Here is a 23,817-nt window from a genome sequence, read left to right as displayed (position 1 = left end):
GAGCTTGTGTCCTAGTGTTCCAATTTATTTCTCCCAACATATATTGCCTAGCCTGCTTAATTCTTCCAGCAGGTTTCATTTTCAGGAAAAACAAATGTTTCTGATTTCAAGACCATTTCTATAATTTACTTCATTTTAAAAGGAACATCAAACTATAAGCTATGTAATTGAATGCACAAAAAAATTACCTGACAACTTATAGCCACAAGACAATCTTGCCAATTTTGCCTACCTTCCAGAAGAATTCTGTTCCATGGAATCAATGGTCTTCCACCGCTATTATCAACGACAGTCTTAACACTAGAGTATCACTGCAGAACATAACCTTGTTGAAGAGCATATTTCTGTCAATGTCACTAGATAGCAATCAAGAGTGACAATATAGCTATTTTTCCCCCTCATCTTTGTTGAGACTGTATATATTATTATAATAATTACACAATTGGCTTGAGTAAATTCACCACACGGCATGTTTTCAAGTCATAAAACTAAATTCAATACCTTGCTGAGTTAGTGAGGACATCAGTAGGGTAATCACCCGAGGATATGAAGGGAATTTATGAATGAGTGTGCAGTTTCTAATTCTCTTCATGCAACCTATGTTGAAACGCACATTAGTTTTTAAAAATTCTCTTGTGGGGTATGAGCACCACTGCCTAGCCACCCGAGTGAACAACAGACAAAGAAAGTGTCAGGTTCAGTTGTGCTTACAAAGTAGAACAAACCATCAGTAAGAGTTCAGATTCAGTGACAGTGAACAAGTGTAAAGTGTGGAACAACATAGAAAAATAGGGAGAGAAAGGAGTAACTTCGTTCAGTCCAAATTAAACTGAATGCTTGACATTTATACTGATCTCCAACTGGGGACATAAACATAGGTTACAAAGTTCACATTTTTTCATCCTATGACCATTTATCTAAAGCTTCCCAAAGAATGTGTTTGCAGATTTTCAATACTAAAATTTTGTGCTTCAAATGTTGTGGATGCATGCTTAGAAACAGGAGGAACTAGTTTAATAATTTACAACATCACACAAACACTTATATGTTGGGACTGTTGCCCTTAGAAAATCCCACAGTTCATTACAAATTACTTCTTCAGGTTTACTGACCCTTCATAAATTCAGAACACTGACCAATGAAATGACAGACAAAATGTTCACTGTGTCAATATTTCAATTTCTTTATTGTTGCTAGGGGGAGTTTAGTTGTAAGTATACCTCTGTGCACAAAAAAATACCAGGTGAAAGGTCACAGTGTGACTGTAGTTTCAGAATTCAACGCCACGTTATCAGCAAAACAAAAGCCAGCAAAACTTGGCATGGAACTCTGCACAGTCATTTTTTTTTAATATTTTTTTTAAATAAGAACACAGGATAAAATGATCCTTTTAATTCATGTTCTTTCTGAATTCAGCAAAATAATTTCTATAAAATAAAACTGCAAAATATTTAAATATAATAGGGTGGGTTGAGTCTGTTTTGCAGGGGTATTTGGTTTGAGACAAATTCCAAAAAAATACACATTCAAGTTACCAATTTCTTTTCCTTTTTAAATACAGTATTTACTGATTATTTCCTCAAAATCCATAAACAAAAGTCTAGTTTTGGAATAGAGAATCCTGCAGAATCATGACTAACCAGCAGTTTTTCTTTTAAAATTACAACCCTGCTTATGTCTGAATTAGTCTGACAGGATGGACAAGGAGCTAAGACAATTGCTTTCAAGTAGAATTGTGAATGCAACACACTAGCAATCTGCATCTCCCCCCTCCCCCCACCCTCTCACCCACCCCGGCCCAGTGGCAGTCATGTACATCTGGACTTCTACTTCACTGGGCTGCAGTAGGAGGGAAGTTTAGAAGTTAATCTAAGTAAGCTCTACCAAGGAAATAAAACAAGCACACCAAGTACTGTCTATTATGCTCCAGGCATCCTGGCATAGCAACTGTTGCATATATTTTTCCTCCTTTAAATTCCTATAAATCCAAAACTAATAATCCTTTATCCCACCCATAGACTGCCAAATATTAGATTTGAATATATGTGCAATTGAAAGCAACTTATACTCACATTTTTCTCCAATTGAAACCATCAAGGTGTAACAAAAAAAAACTGAGCACAGCATTTGTTGCTCAGGAATTAAAAACTGCTGTCATTAGAATCATTTTTTCTCATTGGCTACACTAATTTGATGTGAAGCCATGCTAAATGTTACAGCATAACTAGAGCTTCAAAATGATTCAACTAATATCAGAATGAAAAAAAGGCAATGAAAAAAGTTCCAGATTAACATTACATCACCATTGTCCCACATCAACCAAATGTTAAAAAGTCACCATCAAATAACTCAAAGTAAAAGCAACTCTGGTGGCATGAGTTAACCTTTTTCTGTCTGGTTGAAATGGCCATGTATTTTGAAAATAATTTGATTCACACTGCCGGTAGGCAGATAACCCTCAATGCTGAGCACAGCTGATAAAGCAAAGATTAGATTTTGTGTGTTTTGTAGGTCTGCAACACTCCTCAAGCAAATCAACATTGCTGAGGATTTAACAGTCAAACATTAATATACTATATACACCTTGCCATTTATACATTAGCATCGGGCCATTTATTACAAAACACTATACACTTTTTCCCACTGCAGGCAAGTTATACGTCAACAGCATTGCTCTGCAGGGCAGACAGTGAATAGACTCTCCATTCCAGATTGGACAGTTTTTGTTTTTAAAAGGTGTTTCTTGCACTGGTGTAGACAGACCCAGAGGAGGTTGAACTGTAAGGCCTGGGCACGTGCTCGAGCCAGTGTCTTTATCAGGTACATTGGAGAACTATCTGCAAGTTAATCTTTTGCCTGTGATGCAGGAATGTCTTCACTGCTTTCCCAATTTTCTTGAGTTCGCTGACCCGTGCGCTGGGGATTGTTCATATGGTGTGCCACAGGGCCGGTGTATGGCTGACCATGCAAATGGTTATTCTGTGAATTAAAAGATTTGTTGAAGATGTTTTAGGAGCAAAATTAAAATCAAGAAAGCTGTACATTTTGCATGCAAATTTAAGCAAAGTAAAATCAACAATATGCTTAAATAAACCAGCAAACAAATGTAATGTTTGTGTAACGTGCATTTTGAAAACTTCCAATCATAGTTAGGATGTAGAAAATGTCATACATCATGGTTGTTCACTTTGCTGAAGCTGAAAGGAACAGTTAAGGTGGCAAAATAGAAACAAAGTAATAAAAGTGGCCCACTGAACATACCACAAAAAAATAATACATTCAATCCAAAGTACATTGTCATCCTTGTCTTATAGAAATGATCTTTCAAGTAAATCAACAATAGAATAATTAATGATGGCTACTTGGAGTGTGTCTTCACACTAAGATTTGAACACAATCTAGACTGATATCCCAATGCAGAACTGTGTGCACTGCATTGCTGAGGGTTTATCTTTCAGATGAGATGTTAAGCCAAAATCAAAGATTCCAAGCACTTTTCAAAGACAATCAGAGCTCAAGCACTTGTGAACATCCAGCGGTTGTGACACCCACATTTTTTTCTTTCTTACCTGGAGGAGCTGTCTTTGTACTTTCTACAATCTTATTGTGTGAAAGAAGTAGAATTAAGAAGTAAAATATTAAATTTTTTTGTTGCAAAAATAGGTGTATTCTATTTATAGCTGAATACTATTTCTATTGTTGGCTTTTATATCAGAAAACTAGAATTCACGAGATTAGAAGTGATGACTCAGCTTTAAAAAATCCTCTGAACTCTGAAACTAAAGATCAGAGAGGTAACCCAATCGAGAGAATATTCTCTGAAATTTATAAAAGGTTATGGATAATCTGATCCAAGTTTTCAAAATATTTCTAATTAGGGAGCCAGGACTCCCAGGCACAAAAAAGACTTTTCAGGAGCGAAATTAGGAGACACTTCTACATCAGATGTTTGAAAGTTGAAAATCTCTGCTCTTCAAATGGATACTAGATCCACTGCTCATTTTAAATCTAAAACAGGTTGATTTCGTTACCTAAAAGATCCAAATGTAGGGGAATGGTCACCACATGGAGCTAGGTCACAGATCAGTAAAATGGTCTTTAATAAAGCAGGAAGTTTGAGGACCCAAATGGCTTAATTCATGTTAATGTTTCAGACAGATGTTCAGGGCACCCAATTCCATAGCTAAAATATATCCTGGAACTGCGAAGCACCTCATTCCTCAAATCTATGAAACTCTTGCAATGAAGCACTCACGGACACAGGTGTGGCTACAATCATAAGCTTGCATGTCAGGATAAATGGGAGGGGTCTATAACATTGCCAAAAAAAATTAAACTAGTGAAAAGATTTTAGATTTCAAAGAATCAAGAAATGGGGAAGGAAAACAAATTAATAAAATAAGCAAAAAGACGAAATATTTCAATAGGTACATAAATAGAAAGAAGTCAGTGAAAGTAAGTGTTGGTTTCATTAGAAGCAGTGAATAAAATTATAATGGGAAAAAGGATACAGCAGAAACGTATTTTGCATCTATGTAGAGGATAATAAATTACTAATAAAAACTAATGGAGAATCATATTTTAGCAGAAAGAAGAACGTAAAGAAATTGGGTTAGTAAATAATACTGGGGATATCAACAGGATTAAGTGGTAACAAATCCTCTGAACCTGATAACCTACATCCTAGATTTTCAAGAGAGGTGGAGATAGTGGACTTATTCACTTTGATCTTCCAGTACTCCTTAGATTCTAGGGCAGCTCCCAAAGATTGGAAGGTAACAAATGTAATCCGAAGATTTGAGGAGAAAGACAGAAATGGAAATCTTTAGGACAATTAGCCTATTAGTAGCAGACAAAATGCAGCAACTGAACAAAATGGTTCTTTCACAAATTCAAAAGATTAGTTGGACATCCCGACCTTTGCAGGGCTCTTGTCCCCAACTAATTCCAGACACTGAAGTACACTGTCCAAGCTCGTCATTATTCAAAACAGCCCCAGCAGAAGCAGCAAAGCAAGTATTGCTTTTAAAACAAAATCTCAAATGTCCATAGTGACCTTTCAATGAGTTAATCAAGCAACTACTCCAGATATTTCCACCCCAACTCGAGATTCATTTTCCCCATAATCCTTCAAATCTGAAATCCTGGAAAAAGTAATCAAATGAAGCATTGTAGAGATAATAGCCACCATTATTGCAATCTTTACTAATGTTAACTACTTCTGTTAATGTAACCAATTCCCGTTGTATTCATATTTCTTTCCTTTCTGCTTTCAATCCAACCCAGAGCACTAGATTTGTTACCACACACCTTAATTTTGTTATTCCCTGCCATCACCTAAACTTGTATAGCCTTCATTTCCCTCTCTGGCCTCGAGCATGTCATCACTTTTTTTTTGTACTGCTTGGCAGTTTAACTGTACAAGTCCTTGAAGTTTTGTTTCTGTGCAACTACCTGCATGTGGCAATTTAAAGGGGAACCTGTGTGAAGACTGTATGCAAATTTCTATTTTGTAGTTTTACTGGGGTAACCAATCACATTTTAAGTCTTTGTCTAAAGATTTACATTAACATTCAGTCTTTAAGCTGTGCTGTAGCTTCCTGTTCATCCCATCTTGCTATACCTTATAGTTCCAGCTATTCTCTCCAGGATCCCAGTCCACCTTCAGCAATAATCTGGTAGTTCTACTTTCTTCCCATCTAACTCCATGTGTAATCTAACCTCCTTGCTTGCAGTGAGGCAGGTAGCAATGAAAGGGTGGGTAGCACCCCAATTATAAACGGACCCGTGTTACATATTTGAATAATGCTTTTTGTCTCCAATTTTGGAACCTTTTTGTTCTTGTGAATTCTTTCATGTGTCCATTGAAGGATGTGCATTTACAAATCCTTATTTAATCACTGTTTACTTGTCTTGGTCAGTAGCTCAGATAGCCTTTTAAATCACAAAAGTATTGCATTTAAATCCCACTATATATTTGAGCACATACCCTTCACTGTAACCTCAGTTCTGAGAAATTTTGTGTGGTCAGAAGCAAATGAGGCATTAAACCAAGCAACTGTTCAAAGATTAATGTGAGGGTAGCACAGAAGCCCAGTGGTTAGGACTACTACCTCTCAGTGGCTGGGACCTGGATTCAATTCCACCCTTGGGCGATTGTGTGGAGTTTGGACATTCCACGTTTGCATGGGTTTCCTTCAGGTACTCTGGTTTCCTGCTACAGTCCAAAGATGTGCAGGTTAGGTGATTGCCCATACTAAATTGCCTGTAGTGCCTAGGTGGATTAACCAAGGAAAATGCAGGATTATGGGGCGGCGTGGTGGGGGTTGAGTGGGATGCTTGTTAGAGGGTCAGTGTAGACTCGATAGACCAAATGGCATGCTCCACACTATAGGGATTCTTAATTCCTCTAAGATAATTGGTACTATTCAAGTTGCTAAGAATCTCTCTTGCTGTTTTAATCAATGTTTCCCTCAACCAAAATGAAATGTGTTCAATTTTGCTGATTGAGGTCATATACTTAAATTGACTACTACATTTAACTACAAACAATTGTGATTGCTTCAAAAAATATTCCATTGATTGTGAAATGCTTTGGAACATCCTGTGGGTGTGGTAAATGTTCTATGATTGCAAACCATTTTCTAATGTGTAAGACAAAAAGGGTGGGCCAGCCCTTTAAGCTTTAAGATTTTAATATCATGAAAATAAAATGTTGAAGCCATGATGTAGCCACCTTTATTTAAAATTACATCAGGAAATGTATGTGGAGATTAGAATAATATAATGCCTACACTGTAGCAGCACATGGCATCCACAACAACCCTCCAAACAGCATCTCACCCAGACCCAGCCCCCTATCTCTGTAACCCTGCCTCTCCTGTGGCTAATCCATCTAACCTACATATTCCAGGATACTATGAACAATTTGGATGGCTAATCCATCTAACCTACATATTCCAGGATACTATGAACAATTTGGATGGCCAATCCACCTAACCTGCACAACGTTGGACTGTGGGAGGAAACTGGACCACCAAGGAAACCGGTGTAGACACTGGGAAAATGTGCCAACTCTGTTGCCCAGACCTGGAATTGAAGCTGGTACCCTGGATCTGTTAGGCAGCAGTGCTAAACACTGAGCCACCCTGCCATATTATGTCACTGTTTTTTTAATTTGTTCAGGGATGTGGGCTTCACAAGCTGAACCAGCATTGTCCATCCTTAATTACTTGAGCTGGTTGCAGGAAGGCATTGTCTTCTAAAACCACTGCACTTCACATGGTGTACATATATCCACTCAATTTTATGACGACAGTTCATCTGCTCTTGTTGCCTCAGTATTTGTATGACTAATTCTGCTTCTGGTCAATGGACAGTGAGGGTGTTCAGCATTGGTATTACCAAAGGTGAAGGGGCAATGAGGAGATTCTCACTTCAGCTGAAGAGGGTTGGGCTAGGACACTACCCTGAAGAATTCCTGCAGTAACGTCCTAAAGTAGAGATGAATGACCTCTTATTATCCCAATCATCTTTTGTGCTCAGTATGACTTTAATTAGCAGAGATTTCTCTTCAAATTCCACTGATTCGAGCTTTGCTAGGGCTCTTTGATGCCATACTCCCACCAATTGTCGTCTTTATGTCAAGGTCAGTCACTTTCACCTATGAGGTTCAACTCTTTTGACCATGTTTAAACCAAGGCTGGAATGAGATTGCGTCATCTTTGCACAATACTATCTTATATTTACAATGCAGATCAGATTTCCTGAGTAAACATCTGTGCTAGCTGGCTGTCATCTCTACTTTCCTGTGGTTAACTTTACATGCAACTGGTACACTATAATAATTCCAAAATTTAAATTGAAGCTCCTGCAGTGTTGCAACCATAGCCCTTCGTCAGCAAATAAGTCACAACCCTTTACAATCTCATCTTATCCTTTCTGCTACCCGTTTTCTTGACCTCTCTTCTAATCTTGGTGCCATTTCTTTTTAAATGTTCTACTGTTTGGCTAGATTTATGCTCATTTCCACACCTCCACTTCCTCAGTCTGATCATCCTCAAGGTAATGTAATGAAAAAAAGACCAAATATGTACTTACAAATGAGCTTATACCGTCATTTCTACATTGCAAAATATTCAACAGCAGGGATGAGTTAGCATATCATTGACAACCTCTGTGTCAAACATAATTGAACTATCAATTCAGAATCTCTCCACCTGGAAACACCATAGACGTCCACCTCTGCAGCATTATTCATCATGACCCAAGGTTAGACTATTTGTTATTGAAACCCTTGTCTATTCTTTGTCTACAGGTTCAACTAGTCCAATGTTGCTACTAATTAGAAGTTTGAGGTTCAAGAGAATAAAGTCACAAGATATCATGGTTTGTATAAGCAATAATAAATTTTACAACATAATTAACAATACATGTAAAATGTACAATTTAACATCCTAAATTAACACTTGACACACATGATCAACAGTGGTGATCAAATACATTAGAGTACATCAAAGTGCAACCGCAATCAATATAGATCCCACAGGTATTTTAGCAACACCCCCAGATGTTGATAACATTACGATTTATCAAATATCACGAAACTTTGCATGTTCTCAACTCTTCACTTTTGCCGACCTCGCAACAGTCAAACCATTAACAATTGCTTCCTGTTCTGGTCATGTTTTTGGGTCTACATTTCCCTGGACTCTGCAAACAGACCTCTGTTACTTACATGCACAACTCCAGTTTTTCAGCAACAACTAGCTTCACCAAGCTAGAACCACCTCAGTTTTCGTGAGCTCTAATCTTGCCATATGCAAACGCTGCTTGTGTGCTTTTCAAGCACTGCTCTCAGTTGCACCAACTCCAACTTCTGACTTAACTGCTTGCTCACTTCAAAACTTTTGCCCAAGTTCCAACAGCAGAAATATCCAACTGCTCTGGACTTTGCATTAAGTTCATAAACATAGAATGAATGTAGCTCAGTCGCCTTTCCAACAGTACAGCTAAGAGCTGCACTGCATAACACAGCATTTATGTCTCTTATCTTCTTACATATTTACTGATTTTACCCACGAACCATAAAACTTGGAACTCTTCAGTGACTCAAAAACTATTCCTTTTTTTATTGAAAGGACAGAATAGTGGCCAGCATTGCTGCCTTTCAGCACCAGAGATCCAGGTTCTATTCCAGCCTCAAGAGGCCGTTAGTGTGGAGTTTGCACATACTCCCCATGTCTCCATGGCTTTCCGCCGAGTGCTCTGGTTTCTTCAGAGTCCAAGGATGTGCAATTTTGGTGGATTGACCATGCTTCATTACCCATAGTGTTCAGGGATGGGTAGGTTAGGTGCATTAGCCACAGGAAATGCAGGGATAGAGTAGTGGAATGGGTCTGGGTGGGATGTTGTTCAGAGGGTTGGCGTGGACTTGTCGGGCCAAATGGCCTGTTTTTGCACTGTGGGGATTCTACAAAAAGCAAACTATCCTGAATGACCTATTGAAATGTTTGGATTAAGCCAGTCCCCCTTACTTGGAAACAAATGTTACAATTCAGATCACTGACTTCTGCAGAACAATTGGTTACAACAGGAAATACATACAGCTGCCCATTTCTTAACCTATAAACATGCCTCAAAGACCCCAATATTTAATGACTAACATATGTTAGTGCATCAGAAACCAATGTTTAAATCTTCCAAATTTAAATTTCTCCACGAAGCCATCCCAGCACATCTGTAATTACCATTCTGCAAACTTCCTCAAACTCTGGCTTATTGTGCACCCACACTCATTTCAACCAAGGCTAGTAATTTCCTTGGTCAAACTTCTTTTATGACTAATCCATAAATGCGCTCTCTCATACCAGCCGAAGAGTCACTCACACCAATACAATACTACTTAGTTCAGTGTCAATTTTTGTTTATGTTCTTGTGACAAACCTTTGCCTACATTAAAAGGTATTACACAAATGCAAGTAGATGCGCTAGAGTTAATTTTTAAAATATACTTTATGTGCCTTTCCTAAGAGCCTTTTCTGTAAAAAATCCTAACGTCCACATTTAGATCAGAAATGACAAGAGATTCACACTTCACGGAGGTAATTGCACCCTCCTTCAACATGAGGTGCTACACCAGCATCACTGGCACAGTGCATAATCAGTGTGAAGTTTCAGAGCCATTTAACATAATTATGCACTGGAACCTCTAATGGAAATACCAAAACAGTAAATAATATAAAATAATAGCTCATGCAGGGTTGGCATAAGTCATTGACCTTGAAGAAAACAGCCCAGACGTGTCTGACAACTTCGGTTATAAGGATTTTCCAATATTAAGTTCCAACTGGCACAAAATCAAGGGGATCTTCAAACATTCAGCAATGGTGATATAATTAACTAGTGTGGAGGCCTAAGCACAGCTTAAAAAAAAATCTGATGGCAAACCAGGAAGTAAAATGCTATTTTGATGATGGCATCGACTCAAAATTATAATTACTTTTCTCTCCAACAAATGCTGCTAGATATTGAGTATTTTGCTGCACTTACACTTTTATTTTCGTTAAATCCACTAATTAGCTTTTCTTTTTAAAAGACACAGTGCAACAAAAATTGTTGACTTATCTGATGGACACAAAGTATCAAGCAGGCTCAAGAAAGGATGTTAAAAATGTATCAATTATGTGGATTCTGGGTAATCCAAGATGGAGGATGGGAAAAATCTTTGGCTGTAAGAGCTGCTCCGTTTTTTGAGGTATTTTAGATGCTGGAGATGATTTCCTCAAATTCCAGGAGCAGCAATGACTATTTTATATGCTGTTGCATTGTTTTGGAACTTTGGGGGAAAAAAAAGTCAAAACAACAGCAGTTTAAAAGGGAGAAAAGCAGACAAAGGAAGCACACGGTGAGGACAGTGCAGGAGAGAGGGAGGGAGGGAGAGAGGGGGGAGGGAGGGAGAGAGGGAGAGAGGGAGGGAGGGAGGGAGGGAGGGAGAGAGAGAGAGAGAGAGAGAGAGACAGAGAGAGACAGAGAGAGAGAGAGAGACACAGAGACAGACAGAGAGAGAGAGACAGAGAGAGACAGAGAGAGACAGAGAGAGACAGAGAGAGACAGAGAGAGACAGAGAGAGACAGAGAGAGACAGAGAGAGACAGAGAGAGACAGAGAGAGACAGAGAGAGACAGAGAGAGACAGAGAGAGACAGAGAGAGAGAACCTACACAGTTACCGCCTTTGCTATTTGAATTTGTGTATCGCTGGACGTTGAAGTGCATCTGGGAAAATTAACAGTGAAATTCACAAATAATCTTGAAGGAACTGTTGGTCGAAGTTCACAGCACAGAATCAGATAAATTAATTGTTGTTTTAAGTCTGTCCAAGAGAAAGGCTGCAGTAGGGAGTATACTGGATTCTTTCTTGATCATATGTTGTTGGAGATAAGTCTCTTGATTAAACTTAAAATATGAGCCATAGCTATTAATTTAACCTGGGGCAGTGTTTGTAAAGGAGCAAGACTGTTTATTTTCTGGGTCTGTAGATTGTGAAGGAGCAAAAAATGGCCTGTGGGAGTTTAAGGGTTACTGTGGATTATATCTGCCATAAATGCTGTTGGATACGAATCTAATCAGATCGAGTGGATCGACTGGAGAGACAGACAGAAGCAATGAGGAATTACCAACAGCAACAGTATGTGATGGACGGCGGGGGGGAAGGAAGTCTCAGATACAGTCACATAGATGGGTTAACTCCAGGAAGGGCGAGAGAGGTTGCCACCTAGGGCAGGAATCTTTTATGGATATACCAATTCCAAACAGGTATGCTGTTTTAGAAAATGTAGGTAGTGATGGACTCTCAGGGGAACGTAGCACGAACAGCCAAGTTTCTGGTATTGAGACGGGCTCTAATGCAACGAGGGGTACATCGGCTTCCAAGAGATCAATTGTGTTAGGGGATTCTGTAGTCAGAGGTACAGACTGACGTTTCTGTGGCCAGCAGAGAAAAAGCAGAATGGTGTGTTGTTTCCCTGGTGCCAGGATCAAGGATGTCTCAGAGGGTGCGGAATGTCCTCATGGGGGAAAAGAGGCCAGCAGGAGGTCATTATCCACATTGGAAGGATTCACATTTTTGGATTACTGGAATCTCTTTTGGGGTAGAAGTGACCAGTACAAGGAGGATGGATTACACCTCAATTGGAAGGGGACTAATATACTGGCAGGGAAATTTGCTGGAACTGCTTGGAAGGATTTAAACTAGTAAGTGGGGCGGGGGGGGAAGAGAGAGGGGGGGACGAGAGAGAGAGAGAGGAGAGAGAGAGGAGAGAGAGGGAGAGGAGAGAGGGAGAGAGGGGGAGAGAGAGAGGGAGAGAGAGAGGGAGAGAGAGAGAGAGGGAGGGAGAGAGAGAGAGAGGGAGAGAGAGAGGGAGAGAGGGGGAGAGAGAGAGGGAGGGAGGGAGAGAGAGAGGGAGAGAGAGAGGGAGAGAGAGAGAGAGACCCAGGGATATACTGAGGAGAGAGATCGATCTGAGACAGGTATAGCTGAGAATAGAAGTGAGTCAAACAGAAAGGGGACAAGGTAGGACTAGTGAATTAAACTGCATTTATTTCAATGCAAGGGGCCTAACAGGGAAGGCAGATAACTCAGGGCATGGTTAGGAACATGGGACTGGGATATCATAGCAATTATGGAAACATGGCTCAGGGATGGGCAGGACTGGCAGCTTAATGTTCCAAGATACAAATGCTACAGGAAGGATAGAAATGGAGACGAGAGAGGAGGGGGAGTGGCATTTTTGATAAGGGATAACATTACAGCTGTGCTGAAGGAATATATTCCTGGAAATGCATCCAGGAAAGTTATTTGGGGGGAAACTGAGAAATAAGAAAGGAATGATCACCTTACTGGGATTGTATTATTGACTATGGTGGGGGGGGGGGGGGGGGGGGGGGGTCAGAGGGAAATTGAGAAACAAACTTGTGAGGAGATCTCAGCTATCTGTAAGAATAATAGGGTAGTTCTGGTAGGGGATTTTAACTTTCCAAACATCGACTGGGACTGCCATAGTGTTAAAGGTTTAGATGGAGAGGAATTTCTTAAGTGTGTACAAGACAATTTTCTGATTCAGAATGTGGATGTACCCATTAGAGAAGGTGCAAAACTTGACCTACTCTTGGGAAATAAGGCAGGGCAGGTGACTGAGGTGTCAGTGGGGGAGCACTTTGGGGCCAGTGACCATAATTCTATTCGTTTTAAAAGAGTGATGGAAAAGGATAGACCAGATCTAAAAGTTGAAGTTCTAAATTGGAGAAAAGCCAATTTTGACAGTATTTGGCAAGAACTTTCGAAAGCTGGTTGGAGGCAGATGTTCGCAGGTAAAGGAACAGCTGGAAGATGGGAAGCCTTCAGAAATAAGATAACAAGAATCCAGAAAAAGGGTGAAAGGGAATGCTGGATGACTAAAGAAATTGAGGGTTTGGTTAAGAAAAAGAAGGAAGCATATGTCAGGTATAGACAGGATAGATTGAGTGAATCCTTAGTAAAGTATAAAGAAAGTAGGAGTATACTTAAGAGGGAAATCAGGAAGGCAAAATGGGGACGTGAGATAGTTTGGCAAATAGAATTAAGGAGAATCCAAACGGTTTTTACAAATATATTAAGGACAAAAGGGTAACTGGGGAGAGAATCAGCAAGGTGGCCATTGTGTGGAGCCACAGAAAATGGGGGAGATACTGAATGAATATTTTGCATCCGAATTTACTGTGGAAAAGGATATGGAAGATATAGACTGTAGGGGAATAGATGGTGACATGTTGCAAAATGTCCAGATTACCGAGGAGGGAGTGCTGGATGTCTTGAAACGGCTAAAAGTGGATAAATCCCCAGGACCTGATCAGGTGTACCCGAGAACTCTGTGGGAAGCTAGAGAAGTGATTGCTGGGCCTCTTGCTGAGATACTTGTATCATCAATAGTCACAGGTGCCGGAAGACTGGAGGTTGGCAAACGTGGTGCCCTGCTTAAGAGGGGTGTAAAGACAAACCAGGGAACTATAGACCGGTGAGGCTGATTGAGTTTTTTGAAGTAGTAACAAAGATGATTGATGAAGGCAGAGTAGTAGATGAGATCTATATGGACTTTAGTAAGGTGTTCGAAAAGGTTCCCCATGGGAGACTGGTTAGCAAGGTTAGATCTCATGGAATACAGGGAGAACTAGCCATTTGGATACAGAACTGGCTCAAAATGTAGAAGACAGAGGGTGGTGGTGGAGGGTTGTTTTTCAGACTGGAGGCCTGTGACCTCCAGGAGTGCCACAAGGATCGGTGCTGGGTCCTCTACTTTTTGTCATTTACATAAATGATTTGGATGCGAGCATAAGAGGTACAGTTAGTAAGTTTGCAGATGACACCAAAATTAGTGGTGTAGTGGACAGCTAAGAGGGTTACCTCAAATTACAACAGTATCCGGACCAGATGGGCCAATGGGCTGAGAAGTGGCAGATGGAGTTTAATTCAGATAAATGCGAGGTGCTGCATTTTGGGAAAGAAAATCTTAGCAGGACTTATACACTTAATGGCAAGGTCCTTGGGAGTGTTGCTGAACAAAGAGACTTGGAGTGCAGGTTCATAGCTCCTTGAAAATGGAGTCACAGGTAAATAAGAAAGCGAAGACGACGTTTGGTATGCTTTCCTTTATTGGAGTTGGGAGGTCATGTTGCGGCTCTACAGGACATTGGTTAGGCCACTGTTGGAATATTGCGTGCAATTCTAGTCTCCTTCCTATCGAAAAGGCTTCAGAAAAGATTTACAAGAATGTTGCCAGTGTTGGAGGATCTGAGCTACAGGGAGAGGTTGAACAGGCTGGGGCTGTTTTCCGTGGAGTGTCAGAGGTTGAGGGGAGACCTTATAGAGGTTTACAAAATTATGAGGGGCATGGATAGAATAAATAGACAAAGTCTTTTTCCTGGGTTGGGGGAGTCCAGACCTAGAGGGCATAGGTTTAGGGTGTGAGGGGAAAGATATAAAAGAGACCTAAGGGGCAACTTTTTCACGCAGAGGGTGGTACGTGTATGGAATGAGCTGTTAGAGGAAGTGGGGGCGGCTGGTACAATTGCAACATTTAAGAAGCATTTGGATGGGTATATGAATAGGAAGGGTTTGGAGGGACATGGGCCGGGTGCTGGCAGGTGGGACTAGATTGGTCGGCATGGACAGGTTGGACCGAAGGGTCTGTTTCGATGCTATACATCTTTATGACTCTATGATGGAAAATTCTGAGTTTACACAAATGTCAAATGAACTTATTCTGGACTGCAAGAGTTCTTGTTTATTAACAACGTAGTATTTTTTTTTGGTGGTGGTGGCGGCAGTTTGTGGGGTGGAGTTTCAAGATAGGTTAAGATTGAAGTTGAAGTTCTCACCAATTCAATAATCATTGTTACTTTGAAGATTCAACACAGAATCGCTGACAGCAACTTGTGGATTCTTGTATTCAATTGTGCACGTGGACCCCAGCAGTTGGTGAGTTTCAGAAAAGTAATGATGGTGAACAAATAGCTTGGAGCTGCATGTATCCAACATGTAGGGAGCATTTCATTCCATTCCAGACTTTTAATACCATTGATTGTTAAGTTGGGGAGCGAATTGTTAGATTTTTCTGGTCAGATATAGTCATGGCTTAGCACTTGCATAGCATCAATATTACCTACCAGCCCAATATTGGATGATATCCAGGTCTTGCTGCATTTGGACATGGATTGTATCATTATCCAATAAGTCTCAATGGGAATGAAAATTGTTCGATTATCAGTGAACATCCCCACTTGTGACCTTATGATGATTGGAAGGTCAGTAGCAAAGCAGCTCAACACTATTGGGCCATCATGGCTCTCATTAATAGTACAAAATCAGGATGTCTTACTTGAAAATCACGTGCATGAGCTCAATGATCAGCTAGACTTGTTTACGTCTCTCAGAAAATGCACTGGAACGCTTTCAATGATGGATATAAAATAAAACTTTATTTTGTAGATAATAAACTTAAAAACTTGTTTGCTTCAAGCATGACAACCTGAAATGCAAAAACGCACCTTATACAATGGAGCATCTTATTTTTACACAAAGTGAAAATAATAGGGCTTCCCAATACTTTATGGGGTAAAGCAAGCATGGAATTTAACAGGAACATTGCACTTTTAATTTCTGTAAAGTCAATCAAATACAGCTAGCTATTATTGGATCAGTTAAAACTCTTTTCAATACTTGCATATTTTCAATTAACTTTCCCCAAAACTGGCGTCACTGCATTTCATTCATTGTTTAAATGATGGGACGACACCTGCAATACTTCCTCGAAAAGCAAAGTGCAAATCTCATAGTCAAAGTCAAAGATAACTTTATATCACTGTCAGCCAAGCAACAATATAATGATGAAATTGAAATTGAAATTTATATATTTATTTAAATTTTAGACACAACAAGAAATATTTCTAAAATCTCATTATATTGTTAACAGCCACTTTTTCACTTGGAGTAAGTACTTCCTTTTTGTATTGTACTGAGCAAAACTCAAATAGCAAATACCATTTAAAGTTCTCGCTCCAGAGTCACTTTTCTCGTTTAACACACAATGCATAAATTGAACAAGCCTCTTCAATTTTTCTCCACATGTAAGCATTACAGAAATTTTTGCTGGAAATACAAATCAGAAAATGGAAGCTTGGATTATTTCTGTTTTTAGTAACTTGAAGGAAAATAGAATTATCTATTATTCTTTCACAGGAACTGGATTTGATACTTGAGACATACCAACGTCAAGAATCTTGTGAAAAATAATTAATTGTCTAGCAACATGATTTGGATTGGTTTAAGTAAAGTTTATCGCAAATTTGAGGAACTGATGGAACAAAGGATGTCAAAAAAGCTATCAACCATTTAAATCCTCATTCCTCTTTCTCGTAACTGGAAAAAAAGTACCACTCAAAGATGTAGATAGTAGAATAAAAGAACGGAAGAACAAAAGAAAAACTTTGAATTCATGTCAAGACACATCCAAAATCCATCTATTTAATTGAGAATCGCCACAATGCACAGGAAAAAATATCAAAAACCAGAACAAACTGGAAAAGTCAAATCATATCACCTTTTTAAGCATGAACTTGGATCCAGGGATTGAGCCTTTTTGGTTAATATTTTATACGCATGATAATTATGAAAAAGACTTTGTCTCATCTGTTCTGTTTGTGAATGTTTGCATTTACATTTTAAGGGTGTATAGTTCATTGAGTAATAATTACCTTGCTTTGCCATATATTGGCAGATAAATGTTTTATAATAAGTGTGTTTTTTCTCTTGTTCATTGATGAAACGTGGTATGAATTTCTTCCACCTTAGGTAGAAGTCAAGAGTCAGGCACTAACCAACTTAGAGATTGAATTCACCATATTCCATATTTGTGATGGCTTGTGGAACAGGAGGGTTCAAGCTAATTTCCAACAGAGTCATGACACTTGAGTCAGCAAGTACGTCAAGTTGATCAAAACAAAAACAGTTCAAGTATCAACTGACTGTCAGAGTGGAATGTTAGATTCTGAACCTAAATTTATCCTGCAATGAAGTGGCAAATGTTAGCCAAGTGTTTTCTTCACAATGGGATAAAATCATAGAGTCATAGAGACGTACAGCATGGAAACAGACCCTTTGGTCCAACTCGTCCATGCCGACCAGATATCCCAACCCAACCTTGTCCCACCTGCCAGCACCCGGACCCATATCCCTCCAAACCCTTCCTATTCAGATACCCATCCAAATGCTTCTTAAAATATTCCACCAGTCACCTCTATCTCTCTTGTGTTGTCACTATTACTGAGTTCTTTATATTAAAGTCATGACAAGCAGGATCGTGGGATTTCTCTTTAAACAGGTTAGTGCTCACATTAAGAATGCTCAAGAAAGAAAGAAGAAGAAATGGGAATAAACTGAAATTAAGCTGATGAATACAATTTGCGTACACAATCATTTTGCTCTGTTTCTCATTGGCAGAATTCTGCCAAGCAAAAAACAAAAGGGAACAATGGTAAGAAATTAACACAAACTGTTCCGAAAGCTGAGTTAGTTCTGGTGTACATAAAAGGTTGGAGTCTCCAACTTGTGATTTCAACTTAGGTTGCACCACCAGAAAAGAAACTGATCAATAATTTCAGGAGGCAATGAATTTATGTTTCAATGAATATCCATACTCATGGATTAATGGAACAATTAGTTAGATGATTTTAGTATGCATTAGAAATGCGAAGAAATTTGTTTCAACAATCACAGAAATAAAGTTTTGTATTTGAATAGTGAATATATGACCCAATTTTAATGCCCTGAATTAAAACTTGCAATGCTCCTTCAATGGGTTTACAAAAGAGTATTTCCAGAAGTTCAAAACTCCAAACATCTGATCTCGGTATATGCCCAGGATAAGAAAAATTGATCCATGGTTAAACGTTGTTCTACATGGAATTTCAAAAATTAGATTGTGCCTGCTTATCATTTACAAATCCGTTTTCCCGCAGATACAATGTAAAATTAAATGACTTTTTTTTATATATAAGCAAGCGCAAAGAAAGAAATTGGGGCAATGAAAGACTGAAGACTTACCTGTTGATATTGAGAGCTTGGTGAATGGGGATACAAAGGAGCATCTTCTGGTGGGGAAGAATCATGATCATCTGGTGCATCTTGATCATCTGGCTCCTAAAATGTCAACATATTGAGTAAGCAATGAAGAACATGCAGGGGAAAGTGTCATATTTTACACTGTAAGTTGGATGATAAACAAGAGGGGGGGGAGGAGTTTTGGCATATATTTTGAGACAGCAGAAAGGGGGTGGGGGAGCAGAGCTGTGGGGGACCTGATGGTGGAAGTCTGAATAGGTAAGGTGAAGCTGTACCATCTATCTTTTGTTAATTTGCAAAAATGAACACAAACATGGACAAATTTAAATGTTCAAAGCTGAAATTTCTCAATTCCTTACCTCTTCTGGACATAGCTCACATGCTTTTGCAAGAGTCATCCTGGCACTGTGTGACCTCTCCAAGAAGTAACCATTTGATGTTTCGTTGCTTTGTACAGGGGGTGACCAGTTGTTATAGGTATACTGTGGATTTCCAGGATACGGCCGACGCTCTAGCTCTTCTCCAAGCCACTCAACTGCCCAGGTCCATTTCCTTTTCAGATCCCCATTACTCTGCATGATCATTAAAATAAAATGTACAATTAAAACTTAACAGTGACTGCAGTTAAAACATGTTCCATTCATTGCAAAGCACATAGGTTCCAAGTTCATGACATTATCTTTAAAATACAAGCCTTTTTGATTAGATTCGGTAAGGAGATACAAGTGAGCCCTCCATGATGACATGGGCCATTTAGTTGAAGTTTGGTCCCTTTTCCACACAATTGTCAAATATTTCTTGAATAAGTGGTGTAACTGGTTACAGTCAGGAAGGGAGGGAAAGTATGTCAACACAGCATGTACATTCACCATTTTAAGTTATATATGAGCTGACCAATCAGGAGCAGGGGTCGTCTTTTGGATCCTCTGCCATTAGATAAAATCACGGCTGATCAGATTGTAGCGTCCACTCTTCTTTCCTGCCTAATCCCAATAGCTTGAACTCCTTTGTTATTCAAGGATTTAATTCTGCCTGTTGAGTGACCCTGCCTCCATTACTGAGAAATAATAATTCCCCCACATACAGTGCTCAGAAAATATTTACTTTTATCTCAGTCTGAAATGAGAAGTTCTTATTGCTCATCCTATCCCCTTTTCTATTCCTTCCCACAAGGCAAAATATGCTTTCAGCATCCACCCAGGCAAATATTCTCAGGGCTTGTATGTTACAATATAATCACCTTTCATCTAAACTTAAATTAATACAGGCTCAACTTTCCCTCTCCATTTTCATGATAACCCCTTCATCCCAGGAATTAGTCCAGTGAACTTGCTTTAAACTACTTCTAATGCAGTTATGGCATTGCTTAAATAAGGAGATCAAAACTATGTATAGTATCCCACTAAAACAAAAAGAACTGCAGATGTGCGAAATCTGAAAAACTGCAGGAGAAACTCAGGTTTGACAGCATTTATAGAGAGAAAACAGCGGTAAATGTTTTGGATCCTGTGACCCTTCTTCAGAACATCCTCGGTGATCAGAACTTGGGGCATAGTCTGTTTCTTTCTCTAGCTCTGCTTGTTAACTGAGATAGTCAAAATAAAACAGATCTGTTTCATGGTACTTTTTATTTTTATTAAGTAATCATCTCTAATTTAATGCTTAAAATAATGGTAAATTCCTTGCTTAAATTCACATTTATTGTTATGCTAAATCTTATCATCCTCAAACTGTTGACCAGCCCTACAGTGAAAGAAAAATTGAAATTTGGCCCTCCCACATGAACACGTTGGGCAAGCCTGTTTTTACTCCATCTGGCTTTTTTTTGGCCTCTCACGCAGCCTACCCATATTTCTTTGCACACTTGCGTCCTTTTCACAATTTACTCTTCTACCTTTTGCCTCAATAAATTTAACATACACAGCTGGTCCCTTGATCTAACTTACTGATATATCATAAATAATTAAATCACCACTGACCCCAGTGTCTCTCTACTCCTGCTGCAAATCCAAAATTGACCCATTTATGTATATTGTTTCCTGTTGCTCATCAATCCTCTGATTATATATACACTGCGCCCTATGCCACACATTTTTGGTTTGTGCAGCAACCACTTCTATGACACCTTATCCAAATACATCATATGTACTTACTTTCCTTCAACCATATTGTTATTTCCTCAAGCAACTCTAATAAATTAAACAAACTTTGTTTTCCTTCCAGAAAATACATTGATTGTCAGATTGCAGTGAGAGTTTCTAAGTGCCCTGCTGTAACTTCCTGAACAATTGATTCTAGCATTTTCTTACGGTAAATGTTAGGCTAACTGACCTATTTTTTCTGCTTTGTTTCCCTCTTTTCTTAAATTGAAATCATTCAATATATTCCAAACGGATGTGAATCTTGGACATATTAGAAAATTAAAACCAATGCACTGACCTTCTCTTCTTAAAGACCCTAGAACGAGGTCCAGCAGGATAAAGGAGTCTTGTCAGCCCTCAGTTCTATTACTTTTCACAGTGCCTTTTCCCTGGTGATCATTATTTTAAGTACCTACCCCAACCCCGCCCCCCCCACCACTCCACCTTTCACTTGTTGACAAGTCATTTTTTTACATGTCAAGTTGTGTCATATACAGTGAACAGAGATACAAAATGTGTGCTAATAGATCAAATATCCGTTTACATGGTATTCAGGAAAACAATGCAGTAAAATCTAGCTTTAAATCATTGGTCTGATCTGCAACAAGTCTACAAAAGATGATGATTGGCTTTAGATTTCTTATGTGGTTGAAGCAGGATATGGAGTCCAACTTTCTTTTCACGCATAGGCAAAATTCCCTTTGCAATATTCAAAGATATTGTTATCAGCTGTTCTTCACTTGAAGGATGACATCTACTCAGCTACAACATTCTGCTGCCGTTTTCATGAAACTAAGCCAGCAATTTTCTTTAATAAAAATATTTCTATTAAGACCATTGTAATTCTTTTACAAAAGATCTATATACACGGTGGCACAGTGGTTAGCACTACTGCCTCACAGCGCCAGGGACCTGGGTTCAATTCCTGACTCAGGCGACTGACTGTGTGGAGTTTGCACGTTCTCCCCGTGTCTGCGTGGGTTTCCTCCGGGTGCTCCGGTTTCCTCCCACAGTCCAAAGATGTGCGGGTCAGGTGAATTGGCCATGCTAAATTGCCCGTAGTGTTAGGTAAGGGGTATATGTAGGGGTATGGGTGGGTTGTGCTTCGGCGGGTCGGTGTGGACTTGTTGGGCCGAAGGGCCTGTTTCCACACTAAGTAATCTAATCTAATCTAAAAAGAGGAAAAACACCAAAAACAGAAAAGTAGAGGCAGTACAACAAAGTTGTAACTCAGTACTATTATTAATGAAGACCTACTATTCTACCAGAACAAACGTATCTACTTAAACTAAACTACAAACAAATTAAATAATTATCAACTTAAACTAAATTCAAGTAACATAAATTAAATCTCACTACTTGATTCTATTTCACTCAGCACACCTTCACCGAGGCTCCCACCCTTGGGAGCACCAGCTACAATACCCATATTCTTATTACCCCCAGTCTCCTCCTCCCAGGGCTCCATTGGCACCCACACTGATTCCCACGGCTATTTCACTGCTCTAATTAATATTGCTGATAAGTCTGCATCAATATAATTTAAAAAGGGCTGCCACATCTTTTAAAAATACTGTTTTATGGTGCACCATCTCTGAGAGGTAGTCTTGGGGGAGATGCTCCACTAACATCCAAGCCACCACAAGACCTGGTGGATTTTCCCGATGCCCAATTCATTAAAATGTTCTCCCTCGCATAATGAATAAGAATATTACACAATTTCTTCCACTGTTGCCCCAGAGGGGGCAAATTTGGCAACCCCAAAAGATGATATAACAGATCCACATTTATTTTAATCCCCAGGATGTCCTTTAGCTCCCTGATTATAGCACTCCAGCATCTCTCATGATCTTACAACATGACCAGTAGCAGTGACTCAAAGTGCCTACATTAATTTTACATTTGGGATACCGTGATGACACTCCTCTCTTGAGCTTAGCTAGCCTTTCTGGTGCCATATGAGCCCTGTGGAATATCTTCAATCGCATGGCCTGTGCTGTTACACACTAAAATTTTCCTTACATATCCCCATATATCTTCCCATACCTCTGATGAAATATCCTCTCCTAGCTCTCGATTCCACGTCCTTCCAGTCCCCCAAGGCACGACCTTTCTGTAAATGATACAAGTACTGACTGAAAGAGCACCCATACACCGGAGTACTCGTTTCTCCACGTGACTTGTAACACTGAGCCAGGAGCACAGTATTCCTTTGTATATAATCCCTTAACTGAAAGTACCGGAAAAGGTCCCTGTTTGGAAAATCCATATTTCTGGCTTAACTGACTAAAAGACATCAGGATCTCCCCCTCGAACAAATCTCCCAGGTACGAGATTCTCTTATTCTCCCATAGCTTAAAGCCGGAGTCCATTGCCCCAGGTTTAAATCCGTGTGTTCCCACCAATGGGGTAAACGGCAAGGTCTTTGACCAATTGCCCTCGTCTTGCCTCATTATCCTCCAGGTTTTCACTGTATTTAAAATGATTGGATTCTTACGCTATTCAGTCACAGATTTCATCTTATCCATAAACAATAAGTTAACTAGAGGGCATTCTCAACTGCGAGGCTTCAATATCAAGCCACATTGACTCCAAACTCCCCATCCCCAGTTGCCAACATAAGCTAACAGGACGCTTATTTGATATTTCTTCAAATCCAGAAGATCCACCCCTCTCTCTCACCCTGCGAAAGTTGCAATTTAGCGAATTTAATTAGAGGGTACCTGTGGCACTACATGAAGGACCCTAGCCAATCACTGAGCCTCTGTAACACTTGACTGGGTAGCACAACAGGAGCATTCTCATGGGGTACAACAGGCGAAGAACATTCATTTTAATCAGGGTTATTCGGCCCAGCCATGATAATGGTAACCCCTCCCACCACTGCACATCCTGTTTTATCCTCTCCAATAGTTGCACAGTTAGCTTTATACACTTGGTGGAAAGGAGAGGTAATAAAAGTTCCCACAAGCCAATTCTTAACCTGTATACGTTCAGGGCATGGGGCAAAGCTTCCCCAGAGGT

At 39.5% G+C, this 23,817-nt stretch overlaps 1 protein-coding gene across 2 annotated transcripts in view; it reads right to left on the bottom strand.

Annotated features, from left to right (window-relative positions):
• Positions 1 to 1,158: 1,158 nt before the first annotated feature.
• The window catches only part of usp9 (ubiquitin specific peptidase 9), a 275,529-nt gene continuing 252,870 nt past the window's right edge, over positions 1,159 to 23,817 (bottom strand). For both annotated transcript variants that reach the window (XM_060833551.1, XM_060833552.1), the window contains 3 exons: positions 19,012 to 19,224; positions 18,635 to 18,730; positions 1,159 to 2,979 (listed from right to left, as the gene is read on the bottom strand). In XM_060833551.1, the coding sequence (XP_060689534.1) occupies positions 2,845 to 2,979; positions 18,635 to 18,730; positions 19,012 to 19,224 (444 nt within the window). In that variant the 3' untranslated portion in view covers positions 1,159 to 2,844. The remainder of the gene's footprint in view (positions 2,980 to 18,634; positions 18,731 to 19,011; positions 19,225 to 23,817) is intronic.

Source organism: Hemiscyllium ocellatum, chromosome 12 (assembly GCF_020745735.1).
Source record: "Hemiscyllium ocellatum isolate sHemOce1 chromosome 12, sHemOce1.pat.X.cur, whole genome shotgun sequence".
NCBI classification, from domain to species: Eukaryota; Metazoa; Chordata; class Chondrichthyes; order Orectolobiformes; family Hemiscylliidae; genus Hemiscyllium; species Hemiscyllium ocellatum.
This window is presented reverse-complemented; position numbering and strand designations above follow the sequence as displayed.